This window comes from Marmota marmota, unplaced genomic scaffold, assembly GCF_001458135.2.
Source record: "Marmota marmota marmota unplaced genomic scaffold, marMar, whole genome shotgun sequence".
In the NCBI taxonomy this organism is placed as follows: Eukaryota; Metazoa; Chordata; class Mammalia; order Rodentia; family Sciuridae; genus Marmota; species Marmota marmota.
The window spans coordinates 1-3,134 of record NW_026000331.1 but is presented as its reverse complement, the minus strand read 5'-3'; the positions used below and the strand labels follow the sequence as shown (position 1 = coordinate 3,134).

Genomic DNA, 3,134 nt, shown 5'->3' with positions numbered 1-3,134 from the left:
AAAAAAAAAAAAAAAAAAAAAAACCCTGGTTAAATCATAAGCTCAGCTCAGGTATATGGTATTTAAACACCAAGTAGGAAGTGGGTATTATTTCCTTGAAATGCTATCACACAGCCTACAAACCCTTAATATCTAAAATGAATAACAAACCTCAAGGAAGACAGAAACTTTGTCCCTTTCATACATGTTGGCACCTAAGTACCATCTCATAGGAAATGGGTAAGTTGAAGAAGAGAATTCTGAGAATTTTAGTACAGGTTTTGTGCATTCTAAGTCAACGCTCACTTATACATGCTTCACAGTCTTTCTATAGGTATATATGGGCATATTATAAGACTGGATTCTGATGCTCAAGAAGTAAGAACCTCTGGAATAATGAAAAGAAATGCATAACTTTAACTCACCTCTTGAAAATCTTGCTCAAACTTCCACAGTTGCAGATACTGTTCCATTTTTAACTGGTGTTTTTCCCAAAATCCATCAAAAGCTGTTTCCATGTCATGCACTTGAGCCAGCAATCTTAACAAAGAAAAATCAAAGAATTTATTTAAAAAAAACACCTATATCACAGCTACGTCAATGGACATTAAGAATTATAGACAAGGTCACAGTCTGTGGCACTTGGTTAAGACAGAGACAATGTTCACAGAATTTAGTTCTGCAGGCAAGCTAATTTCTGTGGGATGACCCTGGCAAGAAGTTCTCAGATTTTCAGAGCTCCAGAACTACTTTCACACATAATGAATTGTAACAAAAATGTATAATTCCTTCTTGAAAATATAAATAAGTTAACTCTGAAGTAAAAAAAAAAGTATACTTACTTATTAATAGTTTGCCAGTCACCATTTATTTGTTGATGACGTTCAATACTCGAACTGACAGCTTCTCCAGTGTCAGGCACTTCCAGATTTGTTAGAAGAATTTTTCCTTCTTTGGTTACAGCTGTAATATCATTCTGTACAAAGGCACAATGGGATATATCAGCTGATTAGTGATCCAACCTGAACAACCTGAAGGGAAGGCAATATACATTCATGGCATGCAGAATAGAAATAGCAGCTCTAGAATGGGCTTTCCTTGCACAGCTATCTGAAAAATCAAGGATATTTCAATACTACAAAATCCACAAGCTTTGAAGATCCAAGAAGCCCTTGCCTTAGAGATGGATGTTTCAATCACTATTCTACAAAATTGTTACCGGGAGAAGTACCATGTGTTCTCTTTGCTGCCTCCTTCTCTTGCTGGTAGCAAGTTCTAATCTATTCCATTCTGTTCTAGTAATGTTTTAAAGTGTTCAAATAAGGCAGTATTAGCACAATAAAAACTATCAAAATAGAAAACATAGAGTTACAGATGTCAAGTGCATATTCAAGAAGAATCATGTACCTTTCTTACTAATCCTTAATTGTTAGCAATCACTTCCCACCGTAAGTCTTATTTTACTTCACATTTGGGGTTAAATAACACCATGAAGCATATATTTCTATTTAGAAGGTCTTATGATTGGAGACTGGTGTAAAAACATAGACTTTCTTCAGACATCAAAAAGTAACATAAGACTTTCTTCAGTAGTTTCAAGGGTCCCCTAAAATTATAAGTAAAAATTTGGGCCTAAGGGGCTGAAGGTATGACTCAGTGGTAGAGCACTTATCCAGCATGTGTGAGTCCCTGGGTTCAATCCCCAGGATTACAAAGAGAAAAAAGGTTGATTTTATAAAGCATGAGCTGTGTGCCAAGCACTGCTATACATACACCACACACTTTACCTCATTTCACCTTCACACAACCATACATAAGATATGCACAATCATCATCACCAACCTCATTACACATATAAAGAAACTGAAACTCAGGAGGGTAAGCAAACTGCCCAACATCACACAGTTTATAAAATACAGTTTTCTTTCCTTGGAAAAAGTTTGGCTTTTAGGTTATAGTTCAAACATTCAGTTTCTCTCCTCTTTTAACTGAAACATGCAACCTGTACACAAAGCTCAAATATGACAGTGTACCCAGTATGACTATTAACATATGAAGAAAACAGTGATAATTGGATGTGTGGTATTTGTTGAGAATGTTATTAAACTTTTTGAGGCAAGAGACCCTCAAAGTACTTGCTCATTGTCAAAACTGTGCCTCAGAATCTTTCACAACCCAAACTCTATGATCAGAAATGAGTAGGAAAACTAAATTCATTTGCCACTCCTGGTTTACCAAAGAAAACATTAAGCACTAGTACTCTGTGGAGAAGAAAGCTCATAATCTACTGAGCAACATGGCCTTGGTCACAACACTAGATCATGGCAGAGATGGGAGAAGAAATCAGGCTTTCTGGATCCTCATCAAATGCACCTTCTCCCATTTCACACTATACCTGTAGTGGAAACTAAAACAGAACACCTGTGAACTGCTGACTCTTAACACTTGCTTTCTGAATGAGAAGGCGTTTCCATAATATAAAGAATATGAGATAAACAAATGCCTGTAGATTTCTTATTCTGTATCATTTATAATATATTCTATTTTCAAATAAACAATTTCCCAAGACAATATACCATTTGCAGAAGGGACACTTAAAAGTTCAGCCTATCCAGAACATTCTTCTCTTGTGGAATATTATTTTTATACTTTTAAATATAAATATACAAACATGTAACAATCAGTGTGAAATTGATGTGTCAAACATATTTCTGGAAAAAGACCATGTAAAACTTTTGCTTGTCCATTCAGACATACCTTCAATAAATGATACCTTTCGGCACGAATTGCCAGGATTTCTTCTATTGAAGGAATATCATCTGGTAGTTCTGTCTCAGCGAGTTCAGTTCCAAAGGACTGTAACATCTGAGCCATTTCTTTCACTGTGAGGGCAAAATTTTCTATAGCCTGCAAAGAGCCAGTGATTCTTTTATGGAAACTCTGCCAACATAGCAAAACCTGGACCAATAATTGCATTTATTTTTATTTGGGTATAACATCAAACATGTATGTTGGGAACTCTGGCATTACCCTTGGCAATCAACTCTAACTTTGCATCTAAGGCTCTAAGAAACTAAGAGCAAAGTTATGGTTCTTCTTGGATGTCTTTTTTCTAAATTTATGAACTTTTGTCTTAGACACTGATAAAAAATTTG

General features: G+C 35.5%; 1 protein-coding gene across 1 annotated transcript; it reads right to left on the bottom strand.

Moving 5' to 3' along the window:
• Positions 1 to 359: 359 nt before the first annotated feature.
• On the bottom strand, positions 360 to 2,935 carry LOC125614508 (proto-oncogene DBL-like). The gene is made up of 3 exons (XM_048797421.1): positions 2,737 to 2,935; positions 822 to 955; positions 360 to 519 (listed from the first exon to the last, which is right to left on the bottom strand). The coding sequence occupies exons 1-3, from the start codon at positions 2,851 to 2,853 to the stop codon at positions 396 to 398; spliced, it is 375 nt and encodes a 124-aa protein (XP_048653378.1). The 5' UTR covers positions 2,854 to 2,935; the 3' UTR covers positions 360 to 395.
• Between the last annotated feature and the right edge of the window lie 199 nt (positions 2,936 to 3,134).